The 20,725-nt window shown below is 56.4% G+C and overlaps 1 protein-coding gene across 1 annotated transcript in view; it reads left to right on the forward strand.

The window, feature by feature from the left end:
• Positions 1 to 2,367: 2,367 nt before the first annotated feature.
• The window catches only part of CFAP77 (cilia and flagella associated protein 77), a 139,013-nt gene continuing 120,655 nt past the window's right edge, over positions 2,368 to 20,725 (forward strand). Inside the window, exon 1 of the mRNA XM_070058346.2 lies at positions 2,368 to 2,648. Coding sequence (XP_069914447.1) covers positions 2,454 to 2,648 — 195 coding nt within the window. The 5' untranslated portion in view covers positions 2,368 to 2,453. The remainder of the gene's footprint in view (positions 2,649 to 20,725) is intronic.

A 20,725-nucleotide genomic window follows, 5' to 3' on the forward strand; every position in this document is an offset into this window, starting at 1 on the left:
GAAGAGGAGCAGCTGGGACTAGAAGCGGCACCCATATGGGATGCCGGTGCTACAGCCAGGGCTTTAACCCGCTGCGCCACAGCGCTGGCCCCGGGATAAAGTGTTCAAGGGTCACAGCTCTGTGTCCGGTCCTCCCGTCTCGGCAGAGTCCTGAAGAAGCTGAGCTCATGCTTAAAGGAAGCTTTCATCAGGCCACCGAGAAGGGGCCGCTCTACCATGAGTGTCTGGTCTTTGTGCCTGGTGAACACTGCCATACCGGCGCCAAGCCTTGCCATTTAATCCCGCGACAATGCTCTGTATGGTTGTCACGTACGATTAGCCCCCTGTGGATGAGCAAACTCGTGCTTACGGCAGTTTGCCCCAGGTGACCTCCGTGACCCAGCCAGGTTCTAGCCTTTGGTCTTTCCACTTTCGCCCTATCCGTCCCTCACTGCTCCTCCCTGACTTCCACCGTACGGGCCGCTGAGGACCTGTGGTTGAGAGTGCACACCCTTTCACTCGTTGTGAAAGTCTGGAAGTGAAGCAGGCTGGAGACACACACAGAGACACACACACACACACACACAGAGGCACACACACACAGAGACACACACACACAGACGCCACGAGAGCTGCTTCGGGTCTCGGCCGAGCAGGCAGAGGTCTGTCTGGGGTGCTCTGTAGGTGTGGTGTTGGTGCCGTCCACGTTGGTACATGAGCCCGAGGCTACTTGCTTCTGTAGGAAACCCAAAGCCTTGTGTCCCTGGATATTTGCGTGTTTCATGAAGCAGCTGGTGACGGATGAATGAGCCTCAAAGGCTAGAACTTGAAGGAAGATTAGAGATCACCAGGCTAAGGGTCCCAAAACACTGCACCTGGGAAGCTTTTTAAAAACCCAGATTGGGCAGTGCTGTGGTGTAGCAGGGAAAGCCACGGCCTGTGACACCAGAATCCCATATGGGTGCAGGCTCATGTCCCGGCTGCTCTGCTTCCAATCCAGCTCTTGCTAGTGGCCTGGGAAAAGAGGCAGAAGATGGGCCAAGTGTTTGGACCCCTGCCCCTCATGTGGGAGACACAGACGGACCTTCTGACTCCTGACTTCGGACTGACGCCTCCATTATGGCCATCCAGGGAGTGAACCAGCAGGTGCATAAATAAATAAATCTTAAAAACATGGGCTGGCACCGTGGCTCACTAGGCTAATCCTCCGCCATGCGGCGCCGGCACACTGGGTTCTAGCCCCGGTCAGGGCGCCAGATTCTGTCCCGGTTGCCCCTCTTCCAGGCCAGCTCTCTGCTGTGGCCCGAGAGTGCAGTGGAGGATGGCCCAAGTGCTTGGGCCCTGCACCCCATGGGAGACCAGGAGAAATACCTAGCTCCTGCCATTCGATCAGCGCGGTGCGCGCCAGCTGCGGCGGCCATTGGAGGGTGAACCAATGGCAAAAGGAAGACCTTTCTCTCTGTCTCTCTCTCTCTCACTGTCCACTCTGCCTGTCAAAAAATTAAAAAAAAAATCTTAAAAACAAACCAAAAAAAACAGCAAGACTGGCAGCTTTGCCAATGGACTGCAGATTAGACACTATGGTTTAACACATTAAAATCAACCGTGACAACGCACTGTATTGATGTCCGAGAATGTCCTTGATACATGAAGACGTTTGTAGGGGTCAAGTCCGAGTCTGTTGGAGGTAATTTTCAAATGATTCTGCAAAGGTGGCAAGTGCGAGGGCTGGGGCCTTGATATATAAACTTTTCATGTGCTCTTTCAACTTTTCTGCAGGTCTGAATTCTTTTCAAAATCCCAAGTTGGGGTGGTGGTGGTGGTAGGGGATTTTAATTTCAACAAACGCGGAATCCCAGATGTCACTTCCAGACAGGCTGATTCAGTGGGTTGGGCGCGGTAATGTGCATTTTAGATCCTGTTGCCAAAAGCTGAGAAGTCATCCTACCACTCAACAGACGAAAGAGGAGGCTCCCAGAGTGGGCCCTCCGGCCTGGGACTCAGATTTCTAATTTATCCTGACAACTGGGTGCAGGGGTGCGGGGCCGGCAGGAGTGTGGGGGCGGGTGTCCTGGATTTGAAGATAGCCCGAGTGGCCCTGCGAGGCCCCGCGGCGTTTTAGCCCCGCGCGGTGGCGATTCTTGGGTGTTCTACTTCGACCGAAGAAACTCCAGGGTCGGTTGGCGTCCCGTCGCCAAGGAGACGGAGCGTCCCACTCTCCCCGCAGGGGTGGCCGTGACCTCGGTTCCTCGTCCAGTCCGCAGCGCGATGCCGGGAAGACGTTCCGAGGAGCCTGTGGGGCCTCTGACCGGGTTCGGGGCCCCCTGCACCGAGGGGGCGTCCCGAGGTGGGCGCAGCGCGCTGCGGGGGAGCCCCGGCCTGCGCGGCCCGCCCCGGGGTCCCGGTGGTGCGGTCCGGGGCGAGCAGTCGGCAGCCGGGACGCTGGGGCTGCGCGCTGGGGAGAGACCCTCAGGATGCCGGAGGCCGGGAGCTCCGGCCAGGACCTCATGCGATGGAAGAAGAAGAAGCCGCCGGTGCGCCGCACGGTCAGCCAGATCTGCCCGCCCCCTCGGCGGCCCCTGACGGTGGCCGACATCCGCCCGGGCATGGAGAACGAGAGGCTGGGGGTCGTACGGGACTCCATGCTTCAGAACCCGCTCATCGTCAAGGTGAGCCGCGCCCACGCGTGCCCCGGGTCCTCACCGCCCGCGCCCAGCTCGCGTCGCGTTCCTGAGCCTCAGGGTCCCCCTCCTCGAGGAGCGGTGACAGCGGCGCCCCTGGAAGGGGTGGCCGGGGTCGATCCCCTCGGGAAGCCCCGCACGGCGCGGGCTGCGGGGGGCGCCCGCCTCGCCCCCGCGCACCTGGGCCACTAACGCGCCGCAGGTGCTCCCGAGTCCCCCGAAGCGGCGCCTCACGCGTTCGTTCCTTCCCAGTCACGCTCGTGGTTAACTTCTCCAGATCACAGCCCCAAGAAGGAAAAAGGCGCGAGTCCGTGGCCCAGGGGCCCCGCCGGCAGGAGGGAGGGGGCTGCGGCTTGTGAGCGCGGGTCCCGTCCGGCGTGGCGCCCGCACCCCTCCCCGGGGCCGCAGGGCGCGCAGGGCTGCGCCTGGCGCCGCTGGAGGGCAGTGCGCCTTCAGAAATGGCTGCGTTGCCCCGGCGCGCGGGTGCTGGCGCGGGACGCGTGAGCGCGCGGAGGCTTTGGCAGGGAGTGAACTTGGGGCGTCTTAACCCTGGGTGGAGATAAGCTGAGTTCATTGGTTCGCTCCCCGTGCCCTGCGGGACTCCCTGCCCAGAGAGGAGGGAGGAGGCTGTGGGGCGGTGCCCGGCTCGGCGCCCCTCTTCCAGGTCCCCGGGGAGAACAAGGCCCCCCCCCCCCCACTAACTTTCAGATGGGAAGGGCCACTCTGAGCGGGCAGAAGGGGACAGACAGCTGGGGCCACTGATTGAGGGTCAGGGACAGGGACAGGGGCCAGCGCTGTGGCATAGCGCGTAAAGCCGCCGCCTGCAGTGCCGGCATCCCATAGGGGCGCCCGTTCGACTCCCGGCTGCTCCTCTTCTGATCCAGCTCTCTGCTATGGCTTGGGAAAGCAGTGGAAGATGACCCAAGTCCTTGGGCCCCTGCATCCACGTGGGAGACCCGGAAAAAGCTCCTGGCTCCTGGCTTCGGATCGGCGCAGCTCTGACCACTGTGGCCCTCTGGGGAGTGAACCAGCGGCTGGAGACCTCTCTGTGTCTCTCCCCAGCTTTGCCTGTGCTTTGCTCTCCAGCCCCTATGGCCTGAACCTGAGCCAGCGCCTTCCCCAGAACAAAGCCAGGGACACTCTGCCGTGACATCCCCGAGGGACCGGGTGCATGCTGCCCGCCCCCAGGGTGCTTGTACACATGAATTTCACACACATGTACACACGCGTAGATGACACTGTATGTGATGTGCGTGCCTGTGTATGCAAACGTAAAGTGTTCCGGAGGTTTGCAGAAGCCGCCCCTGGCTAGCAACCTCTGGCCTCTGGATGGCACTAGCTGAACAGCTTCCGAATCCAGCTCCATCCCTGCTTCCGGTGCCACAGTTGAGGCCTGGAAAATGTGCAGGAGCTGAGTGACTGGTGGGCGAGGTGCCCGCGGCATGGCCCTGGCCGTCGCCGCCCGTGCGGGGGCCACAGGGCTTGTGTGCTGCGCTTGCGGGGGAGAATCCCTCTGATGCTCCTTCCTGGGTTCTGGAAGGCCCTGCGGCCCCCCCGCCCCCCCAGAGCAGGCAAGGTGGTGTCTGTGTTTCAATGCTGACCACCTCCTCTAAGAGTTTGTATCAGAACCGGACAACCAAGAGCTGGCAGAGAAACCGAGCACAGACAGAAAGCCAGACCGCTGCTTTTCCCAGACCCCTGTCTCCAGATGGACGCACGGAGGCCGCCGCTGCTCCCTCTGCTCTGGTCACTGATTCCTCAGCCCAGCACTTTTTTTTTTTTTTTTTTTTTTTTTTAAGATTTATTATTGGGGGCCGGCACCATGGCTCACTAGGCTAATCCTCCGCCTTGCGGCGCTGGCACACCAGGTTCTAGTCCCGGTCGGGGTGCCAGATTCTGTCCCGGTTGCCCCTCTTCCAGGCCAGCTCTCTGCTGTGGCCAGGGAGTGCAGTGGAGGATGGCCCAAGTACTTGGGCCCTGCACCCCATGGGAGACCAAGAGAAGCACCTGGCTCCTGCCATCGGATCAGCGCGGTGCGCCGGCCGCAGCGTGCTGGCCGCGGTGGCTATTGGAGGGTGAACCAACGGCAAAGGAAGACCTTTCTCTCTGTCTCTCTCTCTCACTGTGCACTCTGCCTGTCAAAAAAAAAAAAAAAGATTTATTATTGGGGGCCGGCACCATGGCTCACTTGGTTAATCCTCCGCCTGCAGCGCCGGCATCCCATATGGGCACCGGGTTCTAGTCCCGGTTGCCCCTCTTCCAGGCCAGCTCTCTGCTGTGGCCCGGGAGTGCAGTGGAGGATGGCCCAAGTGCTTGGGCCCCTGCACCCGCATCGGAGACCAGGAGAAGCACCTGGCTCCTGGCTTCAGATCGGCACAGCAGCCATTTTGGGGGTGAACCATCAGATGGAAGACATTTCTCTCTGTCTCTCTCACTGTCTAACTCTGTCAAATAAAAAAAAAATAAGATTTATTATTTGCAAAGCAGAGTTCCACAGAGAGAAGGAGAGACAGAAAGAGATACAGAGAGCTCTTCCACCTGCTGGCTCACTCCCTAGATGGCCACAACAGCCGGGGCTGAAGGGAGCCCGGAACTCCCTCCAGATCTCCCAAGGTGGGGTGGCAGGGGCCCAAGGAATTGGACGGTCAGCTGATGCTTTCCTGACCACATTAGCAGTGAGCCAGATTGGAAGTAGAGCAGCCGGGACTGGAACCTGCACGCGGGTATGGGATGCACGTGTTGTAGACGGTGGCTTAATTGGCCATGCCACAACACCAGCCCTTCAGCCCAGAAGTATTTTAACCATGCCAAAAAGGGGGGTGGAGGCTGGAATAGTGAAAAAAAAAAACTTTGGGATTTTTGGCTTCCAAGAAAAGGGGAAAAGTGGAAGATTTACTATTGTTTAGCCTTTGAGCGGTTTCCGAGTGTGCCCCTGAAATTTCTGTTGTGCTTGGCCCGTGGATTTCTCCTCTGTGGCTTGTCAGTTTCAGCGGCGCGGGTGCTGAGAGGCTGTGCAGGCTGTGTGTGCCTCCTCGAGGCAGGTGGCAGGGGTCGGGAGCGCTGTCTGCCTCCCCCGTCTGCGGGAGCATGATGGGAGCCGCAGTGTATTTTGGTTTTGTCTGAGTCGCAGCCTGGAGGTGTGCTCTCTACTGGAAGAATACAGCTCCTTCGCAATAATCATCTATTCTACCATATTGGGCGGGGGTGGTCGTGCCGATTGTTTGCTCCGGTGAACGGGATCAGCCTTTTTTCATTTAAGATGCAGAGACACTGACGGAACAAACCCAACACGGGTGTTTCACACCCATAGAATTTACCAGGACGTCTCCACATCACTTATTCAAGAACATGTCTGCAAGATGCCACTGTAACAGGTGCAAAGGGAGAAACTCAGACAGCCACGTAGGCTTTGCCTACAAATGCTCACCGGCTATTTGCCTCGCTTAAAACCACGCTAGCTGGTGATTTAATGAGACTGATGGAACCAAGTCGGTGTTCCCTGCAGCCACGAGAAGATGTATATATTCCCCTTCGGAAAGGGCTGCTGCCCTATTGTAGAAAGTGACGTGCAGTTAGCCGGTTTCCTTCAAATGTGACTCTCCGGGAAGAATAAAATTGAATAGAGAAAGGAGCAGGCTTCTTCTTGCTTGCTTCTCATTTCCCCAGGATTCTGTGACTCAACATAGAATCCTGCTACAACCGCCTTCAAGCTGCTTCACAGAACCTGTCAGGGGTGCGCCCTGCCTGCCATGGGACTCAGCTGATAGCCTGTCAATACAGTTACAGGGAGAGACTGCTGGGTTTGCGCCCCTGACAACCTCAAACCTCCTGGCGCCCTGCAGAAAGCAGCCTGTGTTCAGGGCCTGACTTTGCGGAAGCGAGCACCCTCGGAAAGTGCAAACGATCACGACGCCCGATTTCTCCATAATTTATTGCTGACTTTGTTTTTCCGTGGGCGTTTATGTCACAAATAAGAAGTGCTTGCCTCTGTACGATAGAGTCATAGAATCAGCGTTTGGGGGCGCAGAGCAGCTGACGCAGACACCCAGCCCAGCCAGGGGGGAGAGGCCCGGCCTGAGGTGCTACGCTGACGTGGTGGCAGAAGCAGGGGGAGACCCAGGCGCGTGGCCTCCAGCCCCGTGATTTTTTGGACATAAAATGCAATTAGTTCATCAGTGACAACTTAGACTGGGTACATGTTGCATAGCACCCAGCCCAAGAAAGTCACAAATGAATCTGATTCCAGGATCATTTTATTCAGTGTTCCTTCCCAAGTGAGATCTACTGATGTCGCAGGGCTTGTGGACGGCCAAGAAATACTTCCTGAATGTTTTCAAGGCTCAGCGCCATCATGAGCTCTCTTGGAAGACACAGGTTTAGAATTCAGCCTTGCCCACCAGGAGTTAACTCAGATTTTCAGCTGGGGACATGAGAGATGAGTCTTAGTGTAGCACCTGCCTTAAAGAAAGCTCTCAGGAGATGCTAACTCCTAGTGTACATATGTGTACGTGCGTGCACGCACACACATACACGCGTAATAAGAAGGCAACGTCATGGGTAGGCTTTCAAGTGAACCACACTGCCCAGAGGGTTGGTGATTGAGGGGAGGGAGCCCCGGGCAGGGCTTGGTGGAGCTTTACAAAGCAGCAGACCTGGAAGCAGACTTTGAAGGGGCAAGAGGCAGAGTCAGAAGGGGGTGAGGAAGGGGACTGGAAAGAAAGCCAGCCGTCCTTAGGCATGGCGTACGTGTCTGTTGTTTTCACCCCAAACTCGAGTTCGGGTTCACGGGCCTCCTTACGATGACCACCACGGGGAACCCGTCACTGAGAGCCGGTGTGCTCAGGTAGAATGAATGCCCTTGCAGAATTAGGCGACCACACCGGGCCCACAAGCAGCTTCACGTCTGCTCACAGAGACAAGGCGAAGGAGGCAGGTGGACGGAACAGGTGCACCAGTAACCAGCGTGGTCACTCTGTGTTAGGTGGACGGAACAGGCGCACCAGTAACCAGCGTGGTCACTCTGTGTTAGGTGGACGGAACAGGTGCACCAGTAACCAGCGTGGTCACTCTGTGTTAGGTGGACGGAACAGGTGCACCAGTAACCAGCGTGGTCACTCTGTATTAGGTGGACGGAACAGGTGCACCAGTATCCCAGCGTAGTCACTCTGTGTTAGGTGGACGGAACAGGTGCACCAGTAACCAGCGTGGTCACTCTGTGTTAGGTGGACAGAACAGGCGCACCAGTAACCAGCGTGGTCACTCTGTGTTAGGTGGACGGAACAGGCGCACCAGTAACCAGCATGGTCACTCCGTATTAGGTGGACGGAACAGGTGCACCAGTATCCCAGCGTGGTCACTCTGTGTTAGGTGGACGGAACAGGTGCACCAGTAACCAGCATGGTCACTCTGTGTTAGGTGGACGGAACAGGTGCACCAGTAACCAGCGTGGTCACTCTGTGTTAGGTGGATGGAACAGGTGCACCAGTATCCCAGCGTGGTCACTCTGTATTAGGTGGACGGAATAGGTGCACCAGTATCCCAGTGTGGTCACTCTGTATTAGGTGGACAGAACAGGTGCACTAGTAACCAGCGTGGTCACTCTGTGTTAGGTGGACGGAACAGGTGCACCAGTAACCAGCGTGGTCACTCTGTGCTAGCCTCGTGCACAATGGGAAACGGTGCAGGAGGCTTTATATGCCGACCAGAATAGCCCTCTGGTTGCTCAAATCCTTTTACGCCCAATTACAACATAACGGGATTAAGAAATGGGCTTCCCGTCCTAATGGCCTGGCCTTGGCTGGCTGGTGGGCAGGTTTCCTTTTGCTTGGGGGCACGGTGGGTTTCTCTGTCCTTGCTTCTCTCTCTCTCTCTCTCTTGCTTTCCCTCACTCATGTGCTTTCTCTCTCCCTCCTTCTCTCCTATTTTTTTTTTCCTCTTTTAAAATCAAAGCCTCCCTCTTCCTGGTGCCAGCCCATCTGTGGAGGAGGCTGAAGCAGTGAACCGAGCCCCCTGCCGGGCCCAGGGGCCAATCCAGAAAGCAGAGCTGCTTCTGCTCCCGTGGCTCCTCAGCACCGCCTGGGGGCAGCCGCCCGCCAGAGGAGCCCCGCCTCCCTCCTTGTCCCCCAGCAAAAGGGGTGCTTGGGCTTTGAAGCAGTAAAGAGAACGGGACCTCAGAATCCGGGTTCCTCCTGCCCGACACCTTCCGCCTCGGTGGCTCTCAGAAGGCTGCAGTGGTGTGGCTGGGAGGTCAGTCCTCCAGCAAGACTTCTGAAGCCTGGCCGGGCAAGTCGGCAGTGGCTTCCAGCACCTTCCAGACGGTTCCAGGCTCAAAGTTTGTTCACGCTATGATCCGGCTGCTTTTCCCCCACTTATTTGAAAGACGAGGTTGTCTCGACGTGTAACTGGCCCTGCGGACAGAGTTTCAAAACGGTTTTCTGCTGCAGAGGTTTTCAGACTAGTACGGTCTCATGAAACGAACTCAGAGTTTTTAAAGAAGCCACGTCTTTATTTTTAAAATTTTGCCACAGAGTAAATGCGATTCGACGCGCCCCACAGTGTTAGCTGTGCTTTGAGTTTGCTGATCTCGGGGCGTTAGTCCTGTGGTTGTGTTCGCAACACTGATACATGTGTCCCGGGCAGCGAAGGCTCGCACCAGACGTGGGACATTAAGGTCGGGCAAGTGCGATGGTGCAGGGCCCGCCCTGCCGCATTCCCCGAGAACAGAGCTCTGTCCAGCTCCAGCCCCAGGACCTTTGGGGCAGCTGGGCGAAGGCACAGCAGTCGCGCTCACCCGGCCGTTGGTTGGTGTGAGCTAGCGTAGGTTGCATTTGTAGAGTGCAGTGGATTGTCTCTCATCAGACCTCTCATCAGATCGCAAAAAGTAAGAAACGCCAGCGTTCAGTGGTTTGGGGAAGGCTCAACTGGAAGTGAAATTCTCCATTGAGTCTTTGTGCAAGCTCCTGAATCAGGGCTAACCCTGGGGGCGGGGGTGGGGGGAGACTGTTAAAACCCTTCCAGGCCGGCGCCGCAGCTCACTAGGCTAATCCTCCGCCTTGCGGTGCTGGCACCCCGGGTTCTAGTCCCGGTCGGGGCACCGGATTCTGTCCCGGTTGCCCCTCTTCCAGGCCAGCTCTCTGCTATGGCCAGGGAGTGCAGTGGAGGATGGCCCAAGTACTTGGGCCCTGCACCCCATGGGAGACCAGGAGAAGCACCTGGCTCCTGCCATCGGATCAGCCCAATGTGCCGGTCGCGGCGGCCACTGGAGGGTGAACCAATGGCAAAAGAAAACCTTTCTCTCTGTCTCTCTCTCTCACTGTCCACTCTGCCTGTCAAAAAAAAAAAAAAAAAAAAAAAAAAAAAACACAAAAACTTTCCAGGATGGCCAGTGCGTGGCTCACTAGGCTAATCCTCCGCCTGCGGCACCAGTACTCTGGGTTCTGGCCCCGGTTGGGGCGCCGGATTCTGTCCCGGTTGCTCCTCTTCTGCTGTGGCCCGGGAAGGCAGTGGAGGATGGCCCAGGTCCTTGGGCCCCTACACCTGCGTGGGAGACCAGGAGGAAGCACCTGGCTCTTGGCTTCGGATCGGCGCAGCACACCGGCCTTGGCAGCCATTTGGAGAGTGAACCAGCGGAAGGAAGACCTTTCTCTCTGTCTCTCTCTCTCACTGTCTAACTCTGCCTGTCAAAACAAACAAACAAACAAACAAAAACCCTTCCAGGCTGCAGCTGTGACTTCCAGTAGAAATACAGAAGCCTGCAGCCACCCCCACCGAGAAAAAGGTGGGGCGGGGGGGGGTTGCTCTGTCTCAGCCCCTCCCTCTGCGTCACTTCTGGGGTCGCTTAATCCTTGGAGCCTCAGTTTGCTCACAGGAAAATGGAGTGGGGGGGGGGTTGTGAAGAAGCAGAGGGAGGGAGCACTTCTCTGTGGTCCACCAGCCCAGCTGTGAGGGCTGTGCATGGAAAATGTGTGTTATGAAAAAGCTCTGTGTGCACTTCAAAGGTTTTTACACCAAAATAAACTCCTTTTGTTTTTATTTCTTAACTAGATTTTTATATATCTTGTTTGAAAGGCAGAGAGACGAACAGAGATCTTTCTTCCACTGGTTCATTCGCCAAACGCCTGCAGTAGCTGGGACCGGGCCAGGCCAAAGCCAGGAGCCTGGAACTCCGTCCGGGTCTCCCTTGTATGTGGCAGGGACCCAAGCACTTGACCCCTCCATCACCAGCTGCCTCCAGGTTATGCATTAGCAGGAAGCCGCCATCAGAAGGGAGCTGGGACTTAAACCCTGGCTGTCGGCTGTGAGATGCAGGCGTCCCATATCTTAACCACTGTGCCAAATGCTCACCTGAACTTGCCTTTAATTCTATTTTCCTATGAATGTTTAGAAGTACTTTTGTGTTCATGTTCCTCTAAGCAACCTTACTGTTCAGATCTCTTGACTTTAAGTCAACGTTAAAAGTCTGCAAGGAGATAAATCTACCCACTGCTTACTCCCCCACCCCACCCCGCCGACCGGGCACCCGCGCCTCTCCTGTTTGCTGTGCCCTGTGCCCTGGGCGGATGGGTTTCCCTGGCTGAGGGTGGAAGCCTCCCAGTTGCTGTGCTTGCCCTTGAGGGTTCCGGGGCAAGCAGCCGAGTTTCCTTTTCGGCAGTGTGGGTCCTGACCTCGCCTGCGTCCCAGGGTTGGCAGGACGACTGCTTTAAATGAGAGGCCGTTATTCTGGAAGTAATGACGACATTCTAGGGTTAGACCTGTGGTTCTAAAATAAGGGGGGTGATCGCGCCCCGGGTCTGGAAACGTTTTTGGTTACTGCCGCTGGGGAGGGAGTCCTCCTGGCAAAAGCCGGAGATGCCAGCAACACGCCACAGCTCACAGCACAGTACCCCGGCCCGGGGACGAAGAATGGTCTGGTCCCAATGGCCAATAGTAAAGCTGAGAAGCCCTGAGAGAGACAGACTCCTGAGCTTCTGCTCCTGGCTCACCCACGGCCCCTCATTAGGTCATTTGAAAACCAAAGACAGAGCTGGCGCCACAGCTCACTAGGCTACTGCTCTGCCTGCAGCGCTGGCACCCCGGGTTCTAGTCCCAGTTGGGGCGCTGGATTCTGTCCTGGTTGCTCCTCTTCCAGTCCAGCTCTCTGCTGTGGCTCGGGAGGGCAGTGGAGGATGGCCCAAGCGCCGGCTGTAGCAGCCATATAGGGGGTGAACCAACAGAAGGAAGACCTTTCTCTCTGTCTCTCTCTCTCTCACTGTCTAACTCTGCCTGTCAAAAAAAATTTAAAAAAAAAAAAGACAGAGATTATGGGAATGAGGCAGTTGGGTGTTAATTGCTTCTCTTATCTATCCTTTGTTTCTGTTTTCCCTCCCCCCATGATTTTTTTAAAACTTATTTGATAAATAAAGTTACAGAGAGGGAGAGAGAGATCTTCCATCTGCCAGTTTGCTCCTCAAATGGCTATAATCACCAGGGCTAGGTCAGGCTGAAGCCAGGAGCCAGGAACACCATCCACGTCTCCCACATGGGTGGCAGGGACCCAAGTACTTGGGCTGTCTCCCGCTGCTTTCCCAGGGGCACTAGCAGGGAGCTGGATCGGAAGCAGAGCAGCCAGGACTCGAACCAGCATTCACACAGGATGCCCGCGTCACAGGTGGCAGGTTAACCTGCTGTGCCACAACGCTGGCCCCGCCCCCTAATTTTCAAGGCCATTTAAAATCTTTCCTTTGGGACTTATTTTCTTTCCCTCCGTGACAGAGCTGACCTAAGTTGACTTTTGTCGGCGGCTCGTCACCACGGTGTAACAGGAAAACTGAGCAGCTGTCCGGTGATCCACACGGGGTAGCTCGGCGAGTCACTGAGTAAAGGCATCGGCACAGGTGCTGGCGGGGCGAGCAGCCCCCGGCCGGTGTGCAAGTTTGGGCCCCCTGCCCCACCAGCTTCCAGGGGTTTGGTTTGTTCTTCCTTGCAGTGGGCTCATCTAAGATTCAAAGCTGAGCTGATCTGATTGATCGGAACTGAAATGCACAGCCAACCAGCGCTCCTCCCAGGCCCTGCGTTCTTGTCACGGGTAGCAAACAAAGGCCCGGTGGCCAAGAAAACATCTGTATCTTTCCACCCAATAGTGTCAAGGCCCTTCGGGATCTGGTCAGGAAACTGACAGCCCACGGGTCAGTGAGCAGAAGGGTCAACACGCATAGCACACGGGAGTGACAGTGGCCCTCAGAAAGGACTGCAGAAAATGTACAATGAGACAAAAAAGGGGTTTTTGATCTTTTCTCTGAACCGAACAACACGTGTTTGGGAGACCGATGAACTCAGAGGCGTACGGTGTGGATCAAAATCTCCAGTGTTTGTCCGGAGAAGTGAGAGCGGGGCAGCCAGGTGCCCTGGCATTTGTAACCCACAGCAGAGCACTCACGCCTCGGGGCTGCCTTGGGAGGAGAAGCCCCAGGGAGCTGGAGCTCACGCAGCAGCCTCCCCCAAAGACAGGGGCACCCACAGAACGTGGGGGGCTGGGCTTCCGGCCTTGGCATCCCCGTGGCGGGGACTTGTGCTAGCAGCTCTGACCGTCTGTTCACTGCATGAGAGGGACCGTGGCCCCGTCGTCACAGGAAAATGCCTTGGTCACGTCACGTCCTGTAGAAGTGCACCTTCACCTCCTAGGAGATCAGTAAGAAAAGAGGCGGTGGCTTTTCTTGTATTTGTTTTTGTATGCACTCGAGACCGCGAATGCATGCATCGATCAATGAGCACACATTTGTTGAAGCTGCAGTGAACACAAGACGTCTCGGAATTGTTTCTAGGGCAGCTGTGGAGACGCCACTTGGGACCCCCACCTCCCATATTGGCGTGCGGACTCAAGCAGCTGCTCTGCTTCCCCTCCGGCTTCCTGCACGTGTACAGCCTGGGGCACGGCAGGCTTGGACTTGGGTCCCTGCCACCCGCGGGGGAGACCTGGGCTGAGTTCCAAGTTCCTAGCTTTGGCCTGGCCCAGTCCTGGCTGTTACAGACATTTGAGGGGTGAACCAGCAGATGGAAGATCCTTCTCTGTCTCTCTGCCCTTTCAAATTAAAAAATGAAAGTAAGTAAGTAAGTAAATTTCTAAAAACATCTAGGGAGAAGTTTAAAAAAAAAAAGGTTTCTGAGGCGCATATAGCCTGCTTGGAGGCAGGATGAGACTTTGCGCATGGAAATCCTCAAGGCAAGTTAGTGAAACCAGAGAAGGGTGGGAGGGCGGGTGTGCTGGGGTGTGCTGGGGTGTGCTGGGGCACTCCAGGAGGATCCGGGAGCGTGTGGGGTTGGGCCGGAGCTGCAGGATGGGTGGGATTCCAGCAGGTGGACAGGAAAGGGGAGCAGCCTCTGGAGAGGGGCTGGCCAGGGCAAGGGGTCTTCAGCAAGAATGGACAGAGAGGTTCTGAGCTCTGGGAGACTGGGAGCACCACAGGGAGAGGAGGGCACCTGCGTGGGTTCGCTCTCAGTGACAGGCAGTTTTGAGGACTGGGCTGCAGACACGGTGCCGGGCACCAAGGACACAGGGCAAACCCGGCTGGACGCACAGGCTACGCTCTCGAAGAGCTCGCAAACCTCGTGCCCAGAGCTGAGGGCAGCCCCGCCTGCATGTGGGGAGGCCTGGGAGGGTCGCATAGACCAATGGGTTGCACTGAATCTTTTTATTTTTTATTTTTTTTTTTTCTGAAAGGCAGAAACTGATGCTGAGAGAGCTCCCAGCTCCCATCACTGGTTCACTCCCCAAATCCTGCACAGCCAGAACTGGCGAGGCTGAAGCTGGGAGACGGGAACCCCCTCCCAGGCCTCCCGTGTGTGTGGGTATGAGGAAGCCAAGCAGTTGAGCCATCACTTGCCTCCCTGTGCATTAGCAGGAGGCTGGAATCAGGAGCAGAGCCTGGACTTGGCGCGGGCTACAGGCATCAAGCAGTGTCTCCACTGCTGCTCCAGACACCTTCCCGCACACTAGGATAGCCAGTGTGTGTGAGGAACCCGAGGGGCGGGTGCTCAGGTGGGTCTGGGTTGTGTAGGGCCTGAGGCTTAGGTAAATTTGGATTCCTCTTTAAGGAACAGAACGCAGGGGAGGGTGTTTGGAAGACACCCGCAATCCCCTACAGGAGTGCCTGAGTTCAAGTCCCCACTCCGCTTCCCCAAGGACCACCCCAAGCCCACCCTTCACGTGCAAAGTGTTGGCTGAGGGCTCTTCTGCGCCAGGCTGTGTGCTGGGCTCCGGGCTACCTGTGTACCTGGAGCAGGCAGACAAGAAGCCCCTGGGGGCTAAGACTGCGAAGGCGCCCAGGGCGTGCAGAGCAGGCTCGGGAAGTCCCACCTGGAGGCTGCGACACCTTAAGCCAGCTTCCCCTGGGGGGAGGTGCTGTGTGTGTGTGTGTGTGTGTGTGTGTGCGTGGGACATAGGAGAAGACTGTTCCAGGCAAAATAATAAGCTTTGTGAGCAGATGCACAGCCAGACGGGATGCAGAGCGTTGGAGACAGAGGGCGAGAGCGGGGAATGCAGATGCTGCGCGGAGGCCAGGCTGGAAGTGGAAGCCAGAGGACCTGCAGGGGCCCCAGGAAGCAGGAAAAAGGGCCTGCTGTGGCGGTGCCTCCCTCCATGCGAGGGTTGGGGGCGGTGCAGGCTTAGCTGCAGGACGCTGTGGTCCCACTGCTGGAATGGACGCCTTCCTTGCACCCTGTCCACGCCCCTCCCCAGCCTGAATGTCTGGATGCGCACAGCCGCTGTGTTGGTTTGGGGTTAGCGCCTGCGATTTGTTTACTTTTTGCAAGTTAAACAAGCCCAGGTCGGGAGCTCCCAGTGTTTCGCTGTGGCGTTTGAGGGAACCGGCTGAACAGTTCCGAGGGGTCCCTTAGGGCTTGAGTGCTGGGCTTGGTGGCTGTCTCCGGAACCCTTATAAACTGTCACTGCAGAGTTCGCTCTCTCTGTAGGCGCCCAGTGGGCTTAGATTTGGAGGCTTAAGCAAGTCTTTAAAAACTCCCCTTCCAAGAGGAAAGTGCCCGGCTGGTGTTTCGGAGAGCGCCGTCTTTTCAAGGCTGCCGCCTGCTTCTCGAGCCCGATCCCCCCAGGATCCCCGCGCGGGAAGTTAGCCCGCCTCACTTCTCCCGGAGAGTGAGGGAGAGGCTGGGCCTGGAGTCTCCCGGCTGTGGACACACGTGACCAGCCGACAGCAGTGGTCTTCTGCGGAAAGGCGACCAGTGTGCGCCTGGCGCTGTGCTGGCCCTTCAGCCCGTGTGACTCTCGCTCCCGTTATACAGATGGGGAAGCTGAGTCCTCCAGGGGTTCACACGCTGTCCCCCCTCGTGTGCAGAGGACCCAGCCTTCCGGCCAGACGTGTGACTGCAAACCCAGAAGCAGCGACACCGCTGGCTGCCACGTGCAACCTCTCCAGCGCCAGAGCTTTGTTGTACATCATCTCACTGCCGCGGGGTTCTGTGCCGCGCCCAGGGCAGCTGGCCCCAGGCGTGCTCCTGGTGCGCCATGCCACATTGCGCGGGGCCCCAGCAGACTCCCGTGTCCCGATGGGAGGAAAGAATCCGGTCCCTCTGCACCTACGTCATCTCTGTTGGCTTCATCCAGGATGTCCTTGCTCTTCTGAGAGGGCGTCACCGTCTAGTGATGCACCTGCACGCACACGCGGGAGCTGACTGCCCGGGGCGCACACCCGTAGAGTCCGGCGCACACCCGTAGAGTCCAGCGCATGGCTCCGACCTCCAGGAGTGCTGAAGGGTGGGAGCCCACGGCCTGGGGTGCTCCGGAGCAGTTGGAAAGCTCAGGGGAGGAGGGAGGGGTTTCAGATGGAGGGAGAAGTTAGAGGCTGTGGGCTTGAGTCCGTTTGCAGCAAGTCTGGAGGGAGACAGTGGGAGGTCCCCGGGGCAAGGGGTGCCTGGGGTGTGGGCACCGCTCAGAGAGACCTGGCACCAAGAGGAAGGGAGCGTGGGGACTTGGTCTCCCACCCAACCGTGCACTTCAGGTCATTTGAAAGGCACAGGGAGCCGGGATGGCTGTGGTGCCTCCGCCACCCAGGTCCCCCCAGAATGGGCTCGCCCTTTCAAAGGGAAGGCGCCCTCCCTCCTCCAGGCCCCCTCCTTCTCCCTGCCTCCCTAATCAGAGAGAGCAAATTGTTATCAGATTAGCGCCAGCAATGAAAAGCACAATCTCACCCTCCCAGTTAGTTAGCATTTAGATAGACTGGGACAGGGGCCCACACAATAGGCTTCAAAGCCCCGCTCAGGGCAGCGGGAGGGATTAATTTCTTTAACCAACAGGCCTGGTCTGGCCTAACTCATTACCCTGCCTTGTCGGTGTGGATGTTCGATGCGATTGAAGATTATACCATTTAGGCCTCGCCCTTGTCTTCTGCCCAAACCCGGGCTGTTGAATCGCACATTCTCGGGCAGCCCCCCTGTCGATGCTCAGCGGCCTGAGGTTCTAATTCTGCTTCATTTAAACTTCATCAACTTTTCCAATCAAGTGGAAGGATCCGAAATAGGGTCTGTGAGCAGAAAGGCCCGGTTCCCTTTGTCAGATAATTTATTCTGTTTCTTTGCTCCCTTTCTCTCCCCAGCCTCGCTCCCCAGTCCCTTCTCTCAATGCCGTGCCCCCCTGCCTCCCCTTATCCCAATGCTGAAAATGAGATTACAGTATTTAAATGACTATGATAATCAGTCTAGGGACCTGGAGCTGAGATTGAGGTTAATTTTTCTTAGCAGAACAAAGAAGTGGGATGCCTTTGGGGACACCAAGGTGCAATCTGGGTTTCCTGCTGAGGTCCCCCCCACTCCCCGAAATGGCAGTTTTAGGAGCTTTTTCTTGTTCCTCACCAGGCACCGACTGTGATTTTTAAAGGCGGCGGCCCCCGAGAGAGCAGACATGTAGTTTTGAGCTGATCTGCAGCTAACGGGCCTTCAATCAAGTATTTTAATAGGAAAAAAAAAAAAAAGCACTTACAGGATATGAGTACGGATCTAATGAAAGGATGATCATTTACCTTATTTATTTTTAAACACGCGGAGAATAATTTCCCACTGTGTCAGAACCGGTAATTACAGCCACACGGCGCGCCCATAAACTTGGGAAGGAAGGGCCTTGTCATTCAGGCTGCCGCCCGTCGCCTCCTCCTCCTCCTCCTCCTCCTTGGAGGCTGCTGGTACTAGGAAAGTTGAGATTTTTGTCATGTTTGGGCTAATTGGAAACAGGGTCATTATATCACGGAAAAGCGACATGAAAGGGGCTCGTCCCTCGGTTACCTGGAGCCTGCCTGAGCTGGCCAGAATCTGCTGGGACCAGGCCCCCCCCCCCACTTCTCAGGGGGGCCCCCTCCAGCTTCTAAACCCGGAGAATCAAAACCAGTGTGTTTCTTTGTCCTCCTCTGCTGTCTTGTCAAGGCTGTTTTACATGCTTTATCTTTTATTTGTGTCAGGAGAAAGGATTTGATGAGTTCCGTATACAGTGTTCATTTGGCAAGGCAAATTTCTCATCGCAACTTTGAGTTCGGAAATGAAACTGTCTTTCACCCGAGCGAAAAACATCATTTTTGGACAGACTTATTATGAGACGGACGGCCGCGGAGCCTCATCTCCTTGCGGAATCTGGAAAGTCGAATATTTTTTTAAAAGTACGGCTTGGTTTCTACACACACTTTTCCTAGGGGGAAATAACGGACAATGGCAAAGTCTTCCCACGGGGGTGCCTGAAATTATGTCCCTCCCCTATAGGTTATTAAAAGGTGGCATAAATGGGTCCTCTCCTGTGTCATGATGACTTCGATTTAGATGCTACACCGTGGCTGAGTCTCTGACAACCATCCGCATTTGCACAGCAAAAAACATTTACTAACCATCACGGTGGGAGGCTGCACCCCCCACCGTCTAGCAACCCTATCCCAGAGGGGGAAGGCCTGAAGCCCCAGACCCCCTGTTGGCATAAAAAAAAAAGGCAACTATCTCCCCCCCCCCAATTCATCTGGGACAGCGGTTTATGGGGACATTTTTCTTTCTTAAAGTAAATATTGACTCGCCGCGGGGAAGTTAAGACTCCATTAGGCGCTGCTACATTGCAGAGCAGGCCGCATTGCAGCAGTCAAGCCGCTGTTAATTGGACTCCTCCTCAGCCATAATTCAGGGGGCGCGGAGGGAAGGGGGAAGAAGATGGATCCGAACCGTAAGTTCCTGGAGTGACACCCTCTGAATCAGCAAAGCTGATCACTCCGCGGATATTAATCTAAACAGAAAGCCGATGCTGCCTGGTAATCGGAGGAGTTTATCAATCCAGCTACGGCCAGGCTGGGGAAAGCACGTTTTGAAACAGGTGGGCCAGCCTGGCCACGGAGGAGCCCCGCTTCTGTGGAGCGCCAGGGGCCCCCACTCTTCCATCCCGGGGGAAGGAGGAAGGAGGGTTTCCCTTCCTGCCACGAGGGAGTGGGATGCCCCTTCAGCTGTCCACTGCCTCTTCTCACCGCCAGTGCCCCCTGTTTGCCACCCTCTGCTTCACGGGGGGACTTCCTGTCCTGCCCAGCCCAGCCCAGCCCCAGCCCCAGTCCCACCATCAAGACTCCTCCCACATTTGCTCTCTAGGGACACTGTGACAAGTCACCAAGTGGCTTCAAGGCTGGTGTAAGGGGGCAGGCATTTGGTACAGTGACTGACGCACCTGTTGGGATGCCCACATCCCATATCAGAGTGCCTGGGTTCGAGTCCTGGCTCCACTCCCGATTCCAGCTTCCTGCTAATGCACACTCTGGGAGGTAGCAGGTGCCAGCTCCCATGTGGGAGACCCAGACTGATTCCTGGCTTCATCCTGGCCTAGCCCTGGATATTGTGGGCATTTGGGGAGTGAACCAGTGGTGGGTGGGTTCTCCCTCTGTCTCTCTCCTTGTGGTTTTTTTTTTTTTTTAATTTTTTTTTATTTGACAGTTAGACAATGAGAGAGAGAGAGACAGAGAGAAAGATCTTCCTTCCATTGGTTCCCCGCCCCCCCAAATGGCCACTATGGCTGGAGTTACGCTGATCTGAAGCCAGGAGCCAGGTGCTTCCTCCTGGTCTCCTAAGTGGGTGCAGGGCCCAAGCACTTGGGCCATCCTCCACTGCCTTCCCAGGCCACAGCAGAGAGCTGCACTGGAAGAGGAGCAACCGGGACTAGAACCCAGTGCCCACGTGGGATGCCAGCACTGCAGGTGGAGGATTAACCAAGCGAGCCACGGCAGCGGCCCTTCTCTCCCTGTTATAAGGCACCGATCACGTTGGATTAGGGGCTCACCCTACTGCAGTGTTACCTCACACAAAGCTACTTTTCAAAGCTCATGGAACATGGAGTTAAAAGATAAGTTTATTTTGGTGCAAAAGAGTTTCAAAATCTATGCCTAAAGGGGCCTTCAAAAAGTTGGTGAAAAATACATTATGAAAAACTGTGCATGAGTTTTTTTTTGCACAGAAATAAATTCATCTTTCATTCTAGTTTTCCAGGAATGGTTGACATACTCTCCTATTAACTAGTTACCTTGGCGGTGACCCTGTTTTCGCATAAGGTCACATTCTAAGGTAGTGGGAGTAAGGATCTCAACATGTGAATTTTGTAGGGGGAGACGTTTGAACCCCACCACCTTCCATCGGCCCCACGGCGCTGTGCCAGGGTCCAGGGAAGCAGCACAGACAGGCCTTGGCCTCGGGGTGCTCACGTTCCAGCGAGAAGGTGGGGCGACACTGCCACTCGCTGCCACGGCTAAGTGTGTGACCGCGACCTGGGGCTGCCTCAGACTGCAAGGAGACACCCGGGTAACCGGGCAGTGGCGTTCCTTCCAGCACTGCTGGGGAGGTGCGGAAACGGAGGCTGCTCTGTTGCCTCTGTGGTTCTGAGCCCGGGGCGCACATCCGGGCCCGGAGGCCTCCAGGGCTCAGTCAGGGACCTGTTCCTTTGTGTCCATTTGCGTCTCCTGGTGAGGAGGCTGTAATGGGGATGGAGTGTCACCCTGTAATGTGGAACCCTTCCTCACACACCCAGATCGGCCAGTGTCACGCCAGGCCATCTCCAAACACTGGACTCCTTCCTGTCC

This window comes from Oryctolagus cuniculus, chromosome 1 (genome assembly GCF_051225735.1).
Source record: "Oryctolagus cuniculus isolate XC-2025 breed Fujian yellow rabbit chromosome 1, ASM5122573v1, whole genome shotgun sequence".
Taxonomy (NCBI): Eukaryota; Metazoa; Chordata; class Mammalia; order Lagomorpha; family Leporidae; genus Oryctolagus; species Oryctolagus cuniculus.